The following is an 18,225-nucleotide window of genomic DNA, read 5'->3' on the forward strand; positions in this document are numbered from 1 at the left end:
TCTCTGGAGTCCCAGAGCCTCAGCAATGGCTTTGTAGTCCTCCAGACTGATGAATGTCAATGACTTTGTTTCTCATCTGTTCTTGAATCTCTTTAGAACGTGGCATCATGTGCTGCTTTTTCAGACCCTTTAGCTACTTCACAGTGTCAGACTGGTTCTATTTAGTGATGTATAAATTCAACAAGCCTGGCAGTAGTAGCAATCGTGAAAATGAACCCAACTGTAAAATGAATTTTGTCATTTGGTAGCTAAGGAAGTAATTACTTTTTCACATAGGGCAAGATGGACTGAACAGCATTTTTCCTGTCTGCATTTTCTCACTTGTCATTTTCTTTGGTTATCTTTGTCTTATATTAAAATTAAATTGATGGTCTGAAACATTTATAAATAGGACACATGTAAAAATAGAAGATTTCTGTAGGGGGCTAATACTATTTCATGGCACTGTAGCCCTGGAAACATGATTTGATTGAACAATTTGAACTGTCTCAGCCCAAAGTATTTAAAATCTCAGAGGAGCCATTGTATTATTAAATTATGGCTAACTAGCTTTCATTGAATAAGTGGAAACTTCTTTGTGCAATTTAGCAACAAAGCTAATTTTGCATAATTATATAATTATGTTATCAAATGTGACTCAGGTATTTGTGTGAGTCTGAAACTTTGATGAAAGCTTCTGATTTATGTAATTGAAGGAAACTCTGATAACTAACTTTCACTGTAGTATCATTTAAAACTAACAAGAAATTAAAATGTTTGAGCACCTGGATAGTGAGTCCAAAAGGACCGGGGATTGATCCCTGATGTGCTCCATGTGTGAAATTATTTGTGAAATAATGACAGTTCTGCTCATCTCTGTCTCTGCTTCCTCTCTCCGTCTAGTTGTTTCAGACCTCTACATCTCCAGGTCGTGATGGGAGACTGAGAGGACCAAAAGTCGTCATCGCAAAACCGGGAAGTTTTCATCGCCCCGCCCGAGCAGCTGGTCCAGTGATTGGCGGACACCGTTACTGGCAGGGCCAAATGCTGCAACCCGACTCGGCCCAGCTGCGAGTCGAGTCCCGGTCTGGGCGGTCGCCACGACGACACAGCCCTGGTTACAGGAAGACGGACCACATAGCGTCGCAGCCACCCACCAACCAGTCCGGGTTACTGGGAGTTTCTTTCTCAAAAGTCAGCAACTTAAGACACTTAAGGGTGCGAGGTGGAGCGCCGCAGAAGAAGGCTCCTCAGAACAACAAGACTGCCAGGTAGAACTGTGGAGGTAACTATGCAGGTAAACCGGGATGTTTGTCAGCCGACGGAATGGAATCTTTTCTGTCTCTTTACGTTTGTGAAATTCTTGGGTGCAACATACGAGAACTATTTAACTGGGATTTTTTAAATTTCATTTTCTGGATGGTTTCTTTTTTTTTTTCCAAAGTGTTTGGCCAATAGTAAATTTAACCTGCAGATACTTATACACACGTGGACAAAATTGTTGGTACCCCTCAGTTAAAGAAGGAAAAACCCACAATTCTCACTGAAATCACTTGAAACTCACAAAAGTAACAATAAATAAAAATTTATTGAAAATTAAATAATCAAAATCAGCCATTACTTTTGAATTGTTGATTAACATAATTATTTAAAAAAACAAACTAATGAAACAGGCCTGGACAAAAATGATGGTACCCATAACTTAATATTTTGTTGCACAACCTTTTGAGGCAATCACTGCAATTAAACGATTTCTGTATTTGTCAATGAGCATTCTGCAGCTGTCAACAGGTATTTTGGCCCACTCCTCATGAGCAAACAGCTCCAGTTGTCTCAGGTTTGATGGGTGTCTTCTCCAAATGGCATGTTTCAGCTCCTTCCATATATGTTCAATGGGATTCAGATCTGGGCTCATAGAAGGCCACTTTAGAATAGTCCAACGCTTTTCTCTCAGCCGTTCTTGGGTGTTTTTGGCCGTGTGTTTTGGATCGTTGTCCTGTTGGAAGACCCATGACCTGCGACTGAGACCAAGCTTTCTGACACTTGGCAGCACATTTCTCTCCAGAATGCCTTGATAGTCTTCAGATGTCATCGTACCTTGCACACTTTCAAGACACCCTGTGCCAGATGCAGCAAAGCAGCCCCAAAACATTACTGAGCCTCCTCCATGTTTCACCGTAGGGACAGTGTTCTTTTCTTCGTATGCTTGGTTTTTGAGTCTATGAACATAGAGTTGATGTGCCTTACCAAAAAGCTCCAGTTTGGTCTCATCTGTCCAAAGGACATTCTCCCAGAAGCTTTGTGGCTTGTCAACATGCATTTTTGCAAATTCCAGTCTGGCTTTTTTATGAGTTTTTTTCAGCAGTGGTGTCCTCCTTGGTCGTCTCCCATGAAGTCCACTTTGGCTCAAACAATGACGAATGGTGCGATCTGACACCGATGTACCTTGGCCTTGGAGTTCACCTTTAATTTCTTTGGAGGTTGCTCTGGGCTGTTTGGATACAATTCCAACGATCCGTCTCTTCAATTTGTCATCAATTTTCCTCTTGCGGCCACGTCCAGGGAGGTTGGCTACTGTCCCGTGGGTCTTGAACTTCTGAATAATATGAGCCACTGTTGTCACAGGAACTTCAAGCTGTTTAGAGATGGTCTTATAGCCTTTACCTTTAAGATGTTTGTCTATCATTTTTTTTCGGATGTCCTGGGACAATTCTCTCCTTCGCTTTCTGTTGTCCATGTTCAGTGTGGTACACACCTTTTCACCAAACAGCAGGGTGACTACTTGTCTCCCTTTAAATAGGCAGACTGACTGATTATGAGTTTGGAAACACCTGTGATGTCAATTAAATGACACACCTGAGTTAATCATGTCACTCTGGTCAAATAGTTTTCAATCTTTTATAGAGGTACCATCATTTTTGTCCAGGCCTGTTTCATTAGTTTGTTTTTTTTAATAATTATGTTAATCAACAATTCAAAAGTAATGGCTGTTTTTGATTATTTAATTTTCAATAAATTTTTATTTATTGTTACTTTTGTGAGTTTCAAGTGATTTCAGTGAGAATTGTGGGTTTTTCCTTCTTTAACTGAGGGGTACCAACAATTTTGTCCACGTGTGTATGTGTATGAGAAAATAATCCCTGACAATGATGTATCAGGTGGTCTTTGTGTTTACAAATCTATGCCTTAAATAGCAGAGCATGGATCCTTCCAGTTTGGATGTTTTTGTAGATGATCAGTCTGTGCAGATGTGGTACCATATTCGGTCAGCTGTGATGCCAACTCTGGCACTTCAGTCTTGTACATAATCCTTCAGCAAATACTTTCTAAATTACCTCAACCATTTTTTTAATTCTGTAGAATTTTGTACTGTAATGTTTTTTTCATGCCAAACCACACAGATGTGACGTATCAGTGACATGCAAGATCAGATTACTCACTCATACAAGTCAAGTGTTCATACCACTGTCACCAGTTACTGATAGTGAGACGAGCGGGCTGCCATGGTGATTACTGGTAAATAATATCATTAATTACCTGACGTGGGGCCAGAAGTGAATGTTGTAAATAAAATTTTAAAAAAAGGATTGTTGCTGATTTGTCTCCATTGCTGCTTCGGCCACTTCAAGTAAATCAGTAGCTGATTTAAGAGTCTATTTGTAGAATACATCAGAATATCTGAAAAAAGTTTATCATACTGAAAGTGAAAGTACACAACTGAAGCCTACCCAGACAACTGATCTAGAAATAATCCAATGTAATTACTGTGTATGAAAACAGTAAGGTATTTTTAACTATGTCTGCTTTTTCCTTTTTCCTCATGGACTGCAAAAAATATAATTGCAGCTTTTTGTATTCTGAAGGGATTTTTGAAGTCTGGAGTTTGGATTTGGCACAACATTATCATCATCTGGGCAAAAGGGTGGAAACTGACCTCTTTTCTTTAGAGATTTGTGGACACAGCCACATTAGTTGGACAGGCAGGGTAAGTACTATGAATAAAGCTAAAGTTGTCCATCGTTATTTGGGAAGAGAAAACAAACATCGATGGAAAGACTACATTACATTTCTCAGGAACTTCCTTATTCTGTAAAAACATACTGTATTTGCAGTTCAGTTTATCTGTATGAGATTAATACATATGAACATTTTGTTTTTAAATGTGCTGCTTGTGATATTTAGCTTTAATTTGTTTAATGGTATGGATTTAGTATTTTTGTGCTTTGACAGAGAAGTCTGAAGTTTTCCAAACTGCCTTGGTACAGTTAAAGTTTGGGGAACAAATTCCCATTGGTCACAAGAGGAAGTACACTTTAGAGTACTGGTAGTTTCTCGTTACTATTCTTGTGTACAGTTGCTTCAGAAAGTGTCCACTGTAGTTGCTTTAATAGTTCTTGTGTGTTCAGAATTGATTGCATTCTGCCTGTGGAACGTGTATGGACTAGAAAACATCTGAAAAGGCAAACATTTGTGTTATAAAATCCAAAAAACTGAGCAATGGAAAACCAAAGAACTCTCTGTGAATCTCCACAAAACAGTGTCACAGATCAGAGCAAGTGTGTAAACTTTTTTCTAAAGCTTTGAATGTTCCCAGGAGAACAGTGACCTCGATAATTGTGAAATGGAAGAAGTTTGGAAACTCAAGTCGGCTGTCTGGCTTGCTGTAACTGAGTAACCGAGAAAGTAGATTTTCGATCAGGGAGGTGACAGGCACCCCAGAAATAACTCCTTGGGGTGGAAACTTGCCAAACTGACGACCAGGTCAGCAGCACCTAATCAGGCCTTTAGAGCACAGCGACTGATGAAAATTGTTCTGGAACAAAAGGCACATGGCAGCTCTCTTGATGTTTGCCAGACCGCATTTAAAGGACTGATAGCACCAAGAAATGTCAAAAACTGAGCTCTTTGGATAGAACTCCCAACACTACGTTCAGCAAACACCAGTCATCACCTGGCTAACACCATTCCTACAGTGAAGCATGGTGGCGGCAGCATCATGCTGTAGGTTTACTCTCTCAGGGAGGCTGGTCTGAGTTGAAAGGAGAATGAATTCAGACAAGCACAAGGTGTGATCAAACTGTTACTAGAATGCATCTGTGAAAACCAAAAAAATGTCTGATTTAGACAAACACTTAGAGATATCATCTCAATGACCAGGATGTTTTTTTCACTTTTAAGAAATTTTCAGCAATTTTAAAAAATGCGATTTCCAGAATGTAAACTAATGTTGATGAGGAAATACATCAGTTTGAGCCATTTAAAATTAAACCTACAACATTTTAAAAAGTTCAATGAGTAAATGGGTCTGGATACTTTTTGAAGCAACAGTGTGTGGATTTGTCTGTACTTGTGCTGTACCTGGTCGGTGCACCAGTACCAGGTGGCCAGTATGGTGAGCCCCAGAGTCATGCCGGGCCAAGGCAGGTCTCCGGTGACGGCATCTCTGAACAGGTGCATGGCGTCTTGCCGAGGCAGGTGGCAGGTGCTGTTGGGAATAATCTTACTCGGCACTGCTATGCTGTACACTTGCTCCAGGTTGCTGTAGCCACCGATCTTGTTGAAAGCTACGGACACACATGTCCAGACATACAACAGTTAAAACAACCGCTAAGTGTATCTGCATAGTTTGTGGTTTCTTTTGACTGACGGAAAGTGCACATACCAGTAATTGCTAGGATAACTGCACCCACAATCATGATAACTGTCTGTAGAGTGTCTGTGTAGATGACAGCAGCGAGGCCACCTGAAAGGAAGGGAGTGTGAACATTTTCATGAGTAATTATCTCATCTACCGAGCAATGATTAATGATTTTGATTAATGGTTTAGTCTAAAAATGTAAGAAGATAGAGGAAGAAAGACATTGTTTTGTATTGCAACAGCCAAAATGCATCATGTTTGAGAAGCTGCAGCCAGTGGCTGTAGCTTCAAATAGCCAGTGAGCCTATGAGAATCCTGGATATTGACTTGAATGCTAAAATCTTGTACCTGCGATAGTGTAGAGAGCAGTGACCACTAGCATGAGGACGGTGGACAGGTAGAGGTTCCATCCCAGACACACCTGAACAAACAAGGCTCCAGAATACAGGTCGGTCTGGGGGCAAAAATACCACAACATTTAATCTATACGGAGAAAGTTTTGGAATGAAAGAGAGTTTTTGTATTCTTTGTTTGTTTGTCTGTTTGTTGTCATACTGATATCTTTGTGAAGACAGACAACATCAGCGAGAGGACGGCCAGGTATGTTCGGATTCTCTCTCCTCCAAATCGACGTCCCAGGTATTCGGGCATCGTCACGATCTGGACACACACATTTTAACATCTTTAACACAAAGAAATAAGACAAGCTCTGGATGGTTTTAAGAAGTGGAGGAGGATCTTATCTGCACATTCTTATGACATCTGCACATCCAAGCTCATTCTCATTTGCACATTCTGTCGCTCTTACAGATTCTGTTGATTTTTTTCTAAATTTAGATATTTAAAAAATAAATCTTACACTGTTCAAAAAAATTTAAGGAACACTGAAAATACATCATATTTCAATGTGGGGGAAAAACAAACTGGATATTAGCATTGATATGGACTGGATAATGTGTTGGGAATGAAAAGATGCCACACTGTTTGATGGAAGTGAAAATTATCAACCCCCCAGGAGGGCTAAATTCAAGACACCCCAAAATCAAAGTGAAGAACTGATGTGGCAAACAGCCATGTTTGGAGTCTGTCCATCCCCGTCCAGTCTGTCCTCCTCTAACAAGGATGTTGTAGCCTTCACAACGTTGTTGGCAAGGCGGCTAATATTATTGAGATGGAAGGCTCCACATCCACCAACTCATTTTCATTGGATTAAGGACGTTTTATACTATCTAAAGTGTGAAAAGATCAGACTTGATGTTTGTGGTGGCCAGGACAAATTTGCTATAATTTGGAATCCCTTCCTAAATTACGTTCAGAAGATGACAGTGTAGAATGTTTGTGTTTATTTGGAGAATTATATTAATGTACGCTCTCCCTTTTTCTTTCCTTTTTTTCTTTTTTCTCTTCTAGTCAGTTGTGCAGAATTTAGCATGTACAGAGGTTCGGGGTGGTAGTTTAGACCCTTTTTTTTGTGGTTGTTTTTGTTTTTGTTTGTTTGTTTTTTATTTTTATTTTTTCTTTTGTTGCCATTTTGTTTTTGTTTTGTTTATTTCTTTGGAAAATATTATGTCACTTTTGTTATGACTGTATTTTGTAAAATGGGATAAAGCTTTAATAAAAAAAAAACTGACGTGGCAGACTGGTCCATTTTCTGAAATTCTTTGGCAGCAACTCAAAACGGTACTCAGTAGTTTGTATGGCCTCCATGTGCTTGTATGGATGACTAACGATGTCGGGACACGCTCTGAATGAGACGACAGATGGTGTCCTGGGGTATCTCCTCCCAAAACTGGACCAGGGCATCGCTGAGCTCCTGGACAGTCTGAGGAGCAACCTGATGGTGTCGGATGGAACAAAACATAATGTCCCAATTGTATTGGAACATTATGTTTTGTTGTACTGTATTGGATTTAGGTCAGGTGAGTATTGGGGCCAGTCAATGGTGTCAATTCCTTCATCCTCCAGGAAGTGCCTGCATCCTCTTGCCACATGAGGCCAGGTATTGTCATGCACCACAAGGAACCCAGGACCATTGCACCAGTGTAGGGTCTGACAATGCATCCAAGGATTTCATCCTGATACCTAATGGCAGTCAGAGTGCCGTTGTCCAGCCTGTAGAGGTCTGTGCGTCCCTCCATGGATATGCCTCCTCAGACCATCACTGACTCACCACCAAACCGGTCATGCTAAACCATGTTACAGGCAGCATAACATTCTCCATGGCTTCTCCAGACCTTTCCATGTCTGTGACGTGCTCACGATGAACCTGCTCTCATCTGTGAAAAGCAAAGGGCACCATTGGCAGACCTGCCAATTCCTGTGTTCTATGGCAAATGCTAATCAAGCTCCACGGTGTCAGACAGTGAGCACAGGACCCACTAGAGGACATTGGACCCTCAGACCTTCCTCATGAAGTCTGTTTCTGATTGTTTCATCAGAGACATTCACACCAGTGGTCTGCTGGAGGTCATTTTGTAGAGCTATTGCAGTGCTCATCCTGTTCCTCCTTGCACAAAGGAGCAGATAGCTGTCCTGCTGATGGGTTGAGGAGCTTCTGCAGCCCTGTCCAGCTCTCCTAGAGTAACTGCCTGTATCCTGGAACCTCCTCCATGCTCTTGAGACTGTGCTGGGCAACACAGCAAACCATCTGGTAATGGCATGTATTGATGTGCCATTGTGGGGGAGTTGGACTGTCTGTGGAACCTCTGTAGGGTCCAGGTATCGCCTCATGCTACCAGTAGTGACAGTGACCCTAGCCAAATGCAAAACTATTGAAAAACAGTCAGAAAACACAGGAAGGGAATAAAATGTCCCTGGCCTTCATGTGTAAAACCAATCCTGTTTTGCGGGTTGTCTCATTGTTAGCCCTCTAGTGCATCTGTTGTTAATTTTATGAACACCAAAGCAGCTGAAGCTGACTAGAAACCTCCTCTGTTACTTACTTGATCAGATCAGCATCCCACATGTTTCACTAATTTGATGCAATACTTAGATTAAAAAGTGTTCCTTTAATTTTTGAGCAGTGTATTTCACTTTATTTAATTTTATTTTATTTTCACTTTAACTATCCCTAACCCATTGAATATCCATGCGTCTGTAACAACTTAATTTTCCTCTGATCAAGTCTTCTAAGTCTAAGTCTAATGATATTCACATCTTATACTGATGAAAAAATACCACACTGCAAAAATACAGCGTAGTATTTTGTGGTAACATTTTCAAAACAGGTTCCAGGTAAAAGTCCTGTATTGAAAATGTTATCTTGGTAAAAATCTATAAACATTATCACAAAAATGTACCTAATTTTTAGAAAGTAAAAGTAATCAATCAATGTAGAACAATATCAAACGTGTCTGTTATACTATTGACATTAATGTGAAAACAAGATTTTAGTGGCGTTGTTGGCTGAGGTGGAACCTGCTTTAAAATTATATATGATATTAATATAATAACTGCAACTAATGATTAAAAAAGTCTAAAAATAGCACTTAATATTATTAATGATCATCAAATAGTTGCCAATTTTCTATTAAATAACATAATACATTTTAGAAGCTCCTCATATGCAAGTAAATTGACTAAAGCTGTAACATAGTACTTTTTCCCTGTGAGATGTAGAAGTAAAGAGTTGCATGAAAATAAAAGACCAATGTTTGAGTAAATGTCCTTAGTTACCTAACACCACTGGCTTCAGCGGCCAGCGTGATCTGATAATTAGCAGGTGTTTCATGACTATAAATTCCCCGTAGTTTGAATATGATTGTGCAGCAACTAACAGGAAAAGTCTAATTTATGTTTTTTGTGATTAGAAGTCAGTTGTGAGCTCAGTGCAGTGCAACGCCCTGCTGAGGAATTTACGAGGCGGGGATTCCTCGATGGGGAAAAGTGTAAATGTACCTGTAGAACCAGCATTAACAAGTGTGTGTGTGTGTGTGTGTGTGTGTGTGTGTGTGTGTGTGTGTGTGTGTGTGTGTGTGTGTGTGTGTGTGTGCGCGCGCATGCGCGCGCAGTCTAACCCCTGAGGAGATGTAGACTGGCACAAATATCCAGGCCAGAGCCAGCAGCACATAGGTGGCCTGAAAGGAAGAAAACAAAGATTGGTGAATTATAACACATGGACGGTATAAGAGTTGTGCTGCCCTCTGCTGCATTACACTAACATATAATCTCTCTTGGTCTAGACAGCTTATTAAAGGTAATTAGAGAAAATAGCCTTCGCTAAGCCTGATATCTAATGAGTGTCATTTCCCAGACACATTAATTTTTATTGTCCACATTGTTTTTCTTTTATTTTTTATTGTCCACCACACAAAAGAAATATCTTCTGGACGGATTAGCAGACCAGCTCTGCTTCATTCCATGCTACAAATGAGCTGTGCTAAAATAACAACACCTCTTAATGTTGTGCTAAATGTGTTTTGCTCTCACATTCCATTCGAAGCCGGTGACAGCGATGCCTCCAGCAGCTCCAGTACCGGCCAGACCGATGAACAGGCCTGAACCCTCTGAACTGGCGAACAGAGACGATCCGATCTGTGCACAGCAGAGATGGAGGAAGTATTCAGATGTGTTTGTTAGGTAAAAGTACCAATAAACCAATGTGAAATACTCCTTAAGGGTGTTTCTGTAGCTTGTAGGTACACAGTATTTGAAATAATAGTAGTATATTTATTTCTTTGTTCCTCTAAAACAGGGATGTCAAACTCATCTTGGTTCAGAGGCTTCATACAGGACGAGTAAAATCAGAACATAACAACCTAGAAATAACCACAGCTCCAAATATTTCCCTTTGTTTTAAGATAAAAAAGTACATTTCAAAAGTTAGTGAAATATCTTTCTGCAAAACATTATGAACAACTTGAAAGATGAACAACTAGAAGGTTTATTTATCACCCTTCCTTGTAAATGTGTAAAATTTATACATAAAAAATACAGAAATGTTGTGGCAGTCCATCAACAATAGGATTCCACCAACACAAACTCTTTTGTACTGAAGCTGCTGACTGGCATTGTGCTGCACAATGTTCAATGTCTTTAAAATTTTCAAATTAAATATTTATTTTGCAAAGTCATTCGTCAGGCTGGACTGAACCCTCTGGCGGGCTGGTTTTGGCCTACAGGCCTTATGTTTGACATCTCTGCTCAAAAAGGTCTGGTTGTTGCTCCTTTGACTCACATAGTCGTATTCTGTTTCCCTGCACCACTACACTGTAAGTCTAAACTAAAGTTCCCCTGCTGCCTTAAAAATGTGAATTACTGGAATCCTTAATTAGTTCAACATTTGTTGAGTTAAATCAACTGAACCCGAGGAAACAAAAATAAACTTGAAATATTAATTTGAATCAGCTCGTTGCGCAGACAGTTTTTTCTTATCATTTAACATTGAGAACTTCCAGTCGGTTGAAGCCACAATCAGTGCAAAGAGAATCTGTGAGGCTGCTGAAAGAGGGGGTTTCACACTGCCTAATTTTAAATGGTACTATTGGACTTTAAGTGTGAAACAAATGAGAGTGTGGTTGCCTGATTCAAACATGTCTGATAAACCTATTTGGTTCCAGCTAGAGTGTAAGGCCAATGATGGCAAATCCCCGTGGTTAAATTTATTTGGGGTGAAAACTAAAACACAAAGGGAACATCCTATAATATCTGCAGCCAAAACAATTTGGATTAAATTACACAGAACAGGACGTTGGGACTTTTACAGGTCGCCATTGTCTCCTTTATGGAACAATCCTAAAATTTTAATTGGGGAAAAATCTGTTAATTGGCCACAGTGGCGTAAACAGGGAATTATCACTGTGCAAAATTTATTCGATGTAAAGACGAACTGTTACTTAGTTTTGACCAAGTTGTTGCCAAATATAATCTGTCACATAATCAGTTTTGGAGGTATGTCCAATTGCGAAGCGCACTATCTAAATGGATAGGAAGTCCTCTTGGTTGCCCTCCTGGTAGCCCTGTAGAAGCCTTGCTTCGCAAATCATTAATCAGGAAAGGGATTACCTCAAAAATATATAAATTACTTCTTGACCAAATATCTGACCCATTATCCAAAGTAAAAAAATATTGGGCCGAGGAGCTTGCTTTGGACATATCTCAAGATGATTGGGAATCTTGTTTGCGTAACACCAATACAATGTATAAAGAGATAGGCAACAGATTTATTCATCTCAAGATAATTCACAGATGGCATCGAACTCCTCAACAGCTCCACAAATGGAACTTGATTCCCACAGACACCTGCTGGAGATGTGGTGAACATGGTGGATCAATTTTTCATATCCTCTGGAGCTGCCCAGCGCTTCAAGACTGGTGGAAGAATAAACTGGAGATTATCTATGAAGTCTTAAAAAAGAGATCTTCCATTTCACCCAAGCTTTCAGTCTTGGGCTCAACTTTGGAACTTCCAGACTCCCAATTTTCGCCCTTTGAAAAGAGATGGATTACCCTTGCTCTCACAACAGCAAAACGTTTTTTGTTAAGACATTGGATGAAAAAGCAACCTCCACCTTATGAAGAATGGCTCAATACGATGGCGAAATTAGCCTCTTACGAAAAAGTGACTTATGGTCTTCTTAATAAGCTGCATCATTATGACTACACTTGGTCAGCCTTCACCAACTGGTTAACAGTACCATGTGTTGATTGAATGTATCCAGGTCGGTGTGGTGTTTTGTTTTGTTTTGTTCTATTTGTATGTCTACATTTTGTTTTTAAAGAAAAATAATAAAATGTGCATTACAAAAGAGAATCTGTGAGGCTGCCCTCAGTATCAGTGAGATGAATTAAAAGTCTAAAGGACAATTGTTTGGATTGTCATTATTAAAAGAAAAAACCATAACTTTGTTTAGCTTAAAGACACACAACACGTTTCTGTTTCCTCAAACTGTAAAGAAACACAAGAGTCTCTGAGGAGTTTTAACTCTCTACCAAAGCATCCTGGGAAGTCCAAAGTGGTAATTTTATATTCAACTATCTCGAAATAAGCAACAGGAAACAGTAAACACCTGATTCATAAAACACAGTTACTAGGAATGTATGTTTGTAGATAGATAGATAGATAGATAGATAGATAGATAGATAGATAGATAGATAGACTCACCGGCCACCAGGCCATGTCCCGCCCAGCCAGGAAATAACCATTCAGTGTATTTCTGCTCACCCTGCATGATGACTAACAGACAAAACTGTCACACACCTGAATTAGCAGAAAACACACGCGCGCATTCACACACCTCCGACTCTTACCCAGATGCCGACGGCGAGGTTGAGGAGAAAGTAGGTTGCTATTACAATAATGTCTGAGAAGCTGAAGGACTGTGTCACAGCGTAGAAGTTGATGGTGGAGTTGGACATCCTTCCCTCAGTGTTTACGACAACACACGCAGAAATAATGGCAAAAACACACACACCTGCTTTTCTTACAGCCACACAATCCTGTTGAATCTAACGACACCTGTGCAGGTTATAATCACCAAAAACCTACAAGTCAGCACAGTGAACCTAGGAACACCTCACTGAACCTACAAACCACCTCAGTGAAAACCTACGAACAACTCACGGAACCTACAAATACCTCACAGAAAACCTACAAACCACCACAATGAAAGCCTAAAGACTACCTCACTGAACCTACAAACCACCACACTGTCTTACAGAGAACCTTTAAATGCTGCCTCACACACACAGTTCCACACACACTCTCCGGTAAAAGTTGACTGAACTACATGCTGACCTCTGTGTTACCAGAAAGCCAGGGCAGAGTGTTGCATGTACGTGTGAAGAGGGCCGTCCTCTGGTTGAATTGATGATTAAACACATCACCTTAATGTGGCGGCTGCGGCCCTGACACACCGGCTGTGCTAGGGAATAATGGAGTGCACGGTGTGGCTGAGCAGTGGAGTACAGCAGATGCTCCTGTGGACCAGAGTCCACACACACACACACACACACACACACACACACACACACACACACACACACACACACACACACACAGATGGTCAATCATTGGCGATGACAAGTTTATAATCATTAGTGTCGAAACACACAAACATCTCCCGGTAATGGCTCGGAGGGGTCAGAGAAAGTTTCTGAGCTGTTTATGGTTTCATCAAGTCATTTTTAGCAGCCAATCTACAATTTTGTACACAACTGTGAAGACTCTGGGAGAAGATTACAAATATTATAATATAATAAAGCCATTATTCCTCTCAAGTGGAAGAAAGGGGATTAAAAATATGAAAGATTTTATGACATTGATTTAACAAAAAACATTTTAGTTGCATTCATGAAGAAACACTTTTTTTTTAAATCAAATGTTTATTTACATAGGGATAGGGTGATGCTGTGGGTGTGGTCATTCATTCACACTGTTAGACTTTATTGAGTTGTGATTTATTTGGAAGTGTTGCTACCAACCTTTTTTCGTTCTTCTATTAGTTATTTGCTTTTGTTAAATTGGAGAGGACAATATGGTGAAAGTGAGGATTCATTTTTATATATTTTTTGGTACATTGTGCTATTTGTATGCTGTTCAAAAACAAATGATGCCAAAAAATATATATTTTTAAAATTATTTCTAAGTGTTTTTTTTTTTTTTTTTTAATTTTAGCAGATTTTAGGCAGGAGCGGACACCTGGGCGTGCCGCCCCCTGGTGGCATAGACTAGCTCTGGGGATGTGGAACATCACCTCACTGGCTGGGAAGGAACCTGAGCTGGTGCCGGAGGTGGAGCGATACCGGCTAGATACAGTTGGGCTTACCTCTATGCACAGCAAGGGTTTTGGAACCAGAATCCTGGAGAGGGGTTGGACTCTCTCCTACTCCGGAGTTGCCCAAAGTGAGAGTGTGGGGATAATCACAAGCCCCTGGCTGAGCACCGCTCAGGATCGCATCTCTGCTTTTTGCAGATGATGTGGTTTTGTTGGCGTCCTCAGACCATGACCTCCAGCATGCACTGGAGTGGTTTGCAGCCGAGTGTGAAGCGGCAGGGATGCGGATCAGCACCTCCAAGTCCGAGGCCACGGTTCTCTGCCGGAAACCGATGGATTGCTCCCTCTGTGTTGGGGGGGAGTTTCTTCCCCAAGCGAAGAAGTTCAAGTATCTTGGGATCTTGTTCGCGAGTGATGGGAAAATGGAGTGAGAGATGGACAGGCGGATTGCTGCGGCGTCAGCAGCAATGTGGGCGTTGTACCGAACCGTCGTGGTGAAGAGGGAGCTGAGCCGTAAAGCGAATTTACCAGTCCATCTACGTTCCAACCCTCACCTATGGTCATGAGCTCTGGATAATGACCGAAAGAACAAGATCGCGGATACAAGCGGCCGAAATGAGCTTCCTCCCTAGGGTGGCTGGACTCAGCCTTAGAGACAGGGCGAGAAGCTCAGACAACCGGAGGGAGCTCGGAGTAGAGCCGCTGCTCCTTCGCATCAAAAGGGGCCAGTTGAGGTGGTTTGGCCATCTGATTCGGATGCCTCCAGGGAGACTTCCTTTGGAGGTTTTCCGAGCACGTCCGTCTGGGAGGAGACCCCAGGGTAGACCCAGAACTCGCTGGAGGGATTATATATCTCGTCTGGCCTGGGAATGCCTCGGGATCCCCCAGGAAGAGCTGGAAAGCGTCGCTGGGGGGGAGGGACGTCTGGAACGGCCCCAGATAAGCGGAAGAAAATGGATGAATGGATGGAGTTTTGGTTGATTTTTGTTACTTTAATTTATTTTACTTTAGTAATAATAATAATAATTATTATTATTATCATTATTATTATTGTTATTATTGTAACTGTTAAAATTATATAATAATAATAATAATATTATTATTAATAACACTAACAATACTACTACTACTATAATAATAATAATAATAATAACTATTATTATTAATTTATTTAATTTCATTTTATTTTTATTTTTTTGCCAGATACTGAACCAACACTACTTGGAGGGATACAGTGGGTACGGAAAGTATTCAGACCCCTTAAAATTTTTCACTCTCTGTGTCATTGCAGCCATTTGCCAAAATCAAAAAAGTTCATTGTATTTCTCATTAATGTACACTCAGCACCCCATCTTGACAGAAAAAAACTTAAATGTAGAAATTTGTGCAAATTTATTAAAAAAGACAAACTGAAATATCACATGGTCAGAAGTATTCAGACCCTGTGATATGTATTGAGTAGAAGCACCCTTTTCAGCTAGTACAGCCATGAGTCTTCTTGGGAATGCAACAAGGTTTTCACACCTGGATTTTGGGATCCTCTGCCATTCTTCCTTGCAGATCCTCTCCACTTCTGTCAGGTTGGATGGTGAACGTTGGTGGACAGCCATTTTGAGGTCTCTCCAGAGATGCTCAGTTGGGTTTAGGTCAGGGCTCTGGCTGGGCCAGTCAAGAACGGTCACAGACTTGTTCTGAAGCCACTCCTTTGTTATTTTAGCTGTGTGCTTAGAGTCATTGTCCTGTTGAAAGGTGAACCTTCGGCCCAGTCTGAGGTCCTGAGCACTCTGGAAGAGGTTTTCCTCCAGGATATCTCTGTACTTGGCCGCATTCATCCTTCCTTCAATTGCAACCAGTCGTCCTGTCCCTGCAGCTGAAAAACACCCCCACAACATGATGCTCCCACCACCATGTTTCACTGTAGGGATTGTATTGGGCAGGTGATGAGCAGTGCCTGCTTTTCTCCACACATATTGCTTAGAATTAAAACCAAAAAGTTCAATGTTGGTCTCATCAGACCAGAGAATCTTATTTCTCATAGTCTGGGAGTCCTTCATGTGTTTTTTGGCAAACTCTATGCGGGCTTTCATGTGTCTTGCACTGAGGAGTGGCTTCCGTCGGGCCAATCTGCCATAAAGCCCCGACTGGTGGAGGGCTGCAGTGAGAGTTGACTTTGTGGAACTTTCTCCTATCTCCCGACTGCATCTCTGGAGCTCAGCCACAGTGATCTTTGGGTTCTTCTTTACCTCTCTCACCAAGGCTCTTCTCCCACCATTGCTCAGTTTGGCTGGACGGCCAGGTCTAGGAAGAGTTGTGGTGGTCCCAAACTTCTTCCATTTGAGGATTATGGAGGCCACTGTGCTCTGAGGAACCTTGAGTGCTGCAGAAATTCTTTTGTAACCTTGGCCAGATCTGTGCCTTGCCACAATTCTGTCTCTGAGCTCCTTGGGCTGTTCCTTCCACCTCATGATTCTCATTTGCTCTGACATGCACTGTGAGCTGTAAGGTCTTATATACACAGGTGTGTGCCTTTCCTAATCAAGTCCAATCAGTTTAATTAAACACAGCTGGACTCCAATAAAGAAGCAGAACCATCTCGAGGAGGATCAGAAGAAATGGACAGCATGTGAGTTGAATATGAATGTCGCTGCAAAGGGTCTGAATACTTATGACCATGTGATATTTCAGTTTTTCTTTTTTAATAAATTTGCAAAAAAATTCTACATTTCTGTTTTTTCTGTCAAGATGGGGTGCTGAGTGTACATTAATGAGAAATAAAATGAACTTTTTTGATTTTGGCAAATGGCTGCAATGACAGAGAGTGAAAAAATTTTAAGGGGTCTGAATCATAGACTGTATATAAAGATGGACGTAGCATCTGGCTCTAAATTTGAAGCCCACCCGGTAGTGTCAAAAACTTGCAATATCACGCCGTCCACTTGGGTTGGCTCCAAAAAGCTTTTGCTCCATAGACCCCAATTCATTTTTGGAAAAAATAAAATTTGATAGACTGATTTTCTGCAGCTCAGGATTTTTTTCCCGTTAGTTTTCATGGTCAAAATGAGAGATCAGGTGGCTTAAAATAAATCAATACTGAATTTTAAATAAATCGTTAAAGTTGGTGGAGCCAGGGGGCGTGGCTATACTTGATAGACAGCAACAGAAGCCTCTGCGGTAAAATGTGGGCGGGATAAGAGAGTCTTCAGCCAATCCTGCACCTAGTTGCTCTCCGATCCAGCCTGTTTGATGACACTTTTTACGTCACTGGCTCCAAAAAATCCAAAACATTTTCTCGACGTTGACATAGACATATATGTCTATGGGCGTTGAAACCAACGGGTGACGTCTCTGTTAGTTCACGCCTGGTCTGAATACTTTCTGTACCCACTGTAGATATCATGACTTTGCTATACTGATTGATTTTCTATCAGTGTTTTTTTTTTTTTTAATTTTTATGGAATTTCATTAGTTGGATTTCCTTTACTTCTGTGATTCTTTCTTTCTTTCTTCTTCTTCTTATTTACATATTTATTTTAGAATGTTTACTGTTATTGTTGTTGTTGTTATTGGTATTATTGCTATTGGTGGTTTTGGTTTTTATTTATTTATTAATTTCATTTCAAAATCCACATAATAATAACATACTTTATAATATATTACAATATTTACTCATGACAGAAAAAAATGTTCCTATGAGAAGATTTATGATCTTAAATGTGAGGCATTAAATATGTTTTCTATAATTGTTATAGATTTTTTAAATTAGATTTTATTAATTTCATATATTTACTTCAGTGATTCTTTATTTATTATTATTATTGGTGTTGTTTTTATTTATTTATGTATTTATTTGAGTTTAAAATCACCACGATACTTTATAATATAATTCAGTATTCA

General features: G+C 40.4%; 2 protein-coding genes across 2 annotated transcripts in view; one reads left to right on the forward strand and one right to left on the reverse strand.

The window, feature by feature from the left end:
- Positions 1-12,749, reverse strand: part of slc5a10 (solute carrier family 5 member 10) — a 44,205-nt gene extending 31,456 nt beyond the window's left edge. Inside the window, exons 1-7 of the mRNA XM_022203739.2 lie at positions 12,720-12,749; positions 10,046-10,150; positions 9,634-9,693; positions 6,173-6,277; positions 5,966-6,071; positions 5,642-5,722; positions 5,338-5,543 (exon numbers count right to left, since the gene is read on the reverse strand). Of these exons, the coding sequence (XP_022059431.2) occupies positions 5,338-5,543; positions 5,642-5,722; positions 5,966-6,071; positions 6,173-6,277; positions 9,634-9,693; positions 10,046-10,150; positions 12,720-12,734 (678 nt within the window). The 5' untranslated portion in view covers positions 12,735-12,749. The remainder of the gene's footprint in view (positions 1-5,337; positions 5,544-5,641; positions 5,723-5,965; positions 6,072-6,172; positions 6,278-9,633; positions 9,694-10,045; positions 10,151-12,719) is intronic.
- Positions 1-18,225, forward strand: part of LOC110957620 (protein FAM83G) — a 216,228-nt gene that overhangs the window by 9,402 nt on the left and 188,601 nt on the right. The window contains exon 5 of the mRNA XM_051951369.1: positions 883-2,361. Within this exon, the coding sequence (XP_051807329.1) occupies positions 883-1,254 (372 nt within the window). The 3' untranslated portion in view covers positions 1,255-2,361. The remainder of the gene's footprint in view (positions 1-882; positions 2,362-18,225) is intronic.

Source organism: Acanthochromis polyacanthus, chromosome 7, assembly GCF_021347895.1.
Source record: "Acanthochromis polyacanthus isolate Apoly-LR-REF ecotype Palm Island chromosome 7, KAUST_Apoly_ChrSc, whole genome shotgun sequence".
In the NCBI taxonomy this organism is placed as follows: Eukaryota; Metazoa; Chordata; class Actinopteri; family Pomacentridae; genus Acanthochromis; species Acanthochromis polyacanthus.